Raw genomic sequence first — 1,008 nt, 5'->3', positions numbered from 1 at the left:
TTAGTTGCATTCACATTTAGCCCTAACTGTAGTCATATTCCTTACTTCTATTTTAGACTTTCTGCGCATATGTAACAATCTCTTTACCGAGTCTTTGATTTCCTGGGTTTGCAGCACATAAATGATGGGGTTCAACATCGGAGGGAAGACTGAAGTCATAGAGAGGTTTATAATTCTTGCATTTGGCTGTATTTTCTCCATTAATGTAAACACGATCAGTAATGGAATAAAATAAATTGCAACTAGTAACAGGTGACCAATACATGTTTTCAATGCTCTGAGCCCTTCACGCACAGTTGCAACATTAGCCAGTGTAAAAACAATGTATACGTAGCTAAATAAAATGAATGCAAGTGGAAGCCAAAATATTAGTATGGGATATAAGCAGCTCACAACGTAATTCGGAAAGTGGTCATTGCAAGAAAGTCTATAAATTTGCCCATGATCACAAAAATAGCTGTTTATAACAACAGACTGACAAAAAGAAAGTCTTGTAATGAGTCCGACGGCGATTAGAACAGCAAGTATGATGAACAGCCAAAGAAATCCTATCAAACAAAGCATAAATGTAGTAGTGACCTTAACTTGGTAGTGCAGTGGGTAGCTTATGGCCATCAGTCTGTCATAAGCAAGAGCAGCCAAGTTAAATGACTGCATTGAGAGACAGGTGTAGCAGAAAAATAAATAAGTCATGCAGTCGTTGTAGCGAATATATGGTCGGTTGAATAAGAAAATATCCAGGAGCTTTGGCACAAGAGCGGTGTTCCCCAATAGATCGACAAAAGCCATGTTAAAAACAGCAATGTACTTTGGAGTTCTTAAGTTATGATCCAAGACTATGACTGCCATCACAAAAGAGTTACCAATCACAGAGACAATGTAGACGATAAACAGAAAAACATAGTAATGCTTGATGTTGGAGATGCCTGATAAACCTGTGATAAGGAAATAAGGAGGGCGCACAAAGGTTATGTTCTTGTTGTTAGTAGCAGGGTTGAAAAACTCCAT

At 38.0% G+C, this 1,008-nt stretch overlaps 1 protein-coding gene across 1 annotated transcript; it reads right to left on the bottom strand.

Annotated features, from left to right (window-relative positions):
- Window positions 1–1,008, bottom strand: LOC117381637 (olfactory receptor 1C1-like). Its single transcript, XM_033978629.1, has one exon. It carries the CDS (start codon window positions 1,006–1,008, stop codon window positions 1–3), a length of 1,008 nt encoding a protein of 335 aa, XP_033834520.1.

The sequence above is a fragment of the Periophthalmus magnuspinnatus genome, chromosome 14, assembly GCF_009829125.3.
Source record: "Periophthalmus magnuspinnatus isolate fPerMag1 chromosome 14, fPerMag1.2.pri, whole genome shotgun sequence".
NCBI lineage: Eukaryota > Metazoa > Chordata > Actinopteri > Gobiiformes > Gobiidae > Periophthalmus > Periophthalmus magnuspinnatus.
This window is presented reverse-complemented; position numbering and strand designations above follow the sequence as displayed.

Excerpts from the sequence above, each read along its gene's own strand:
- LOC117381637 (XM_033978629.1), bottom strand. The coding sequence starts at position 1,008 with ATGGAGTTTTTCAACCCTGCTACTAACAACAAGAACATAACCTTTGTG.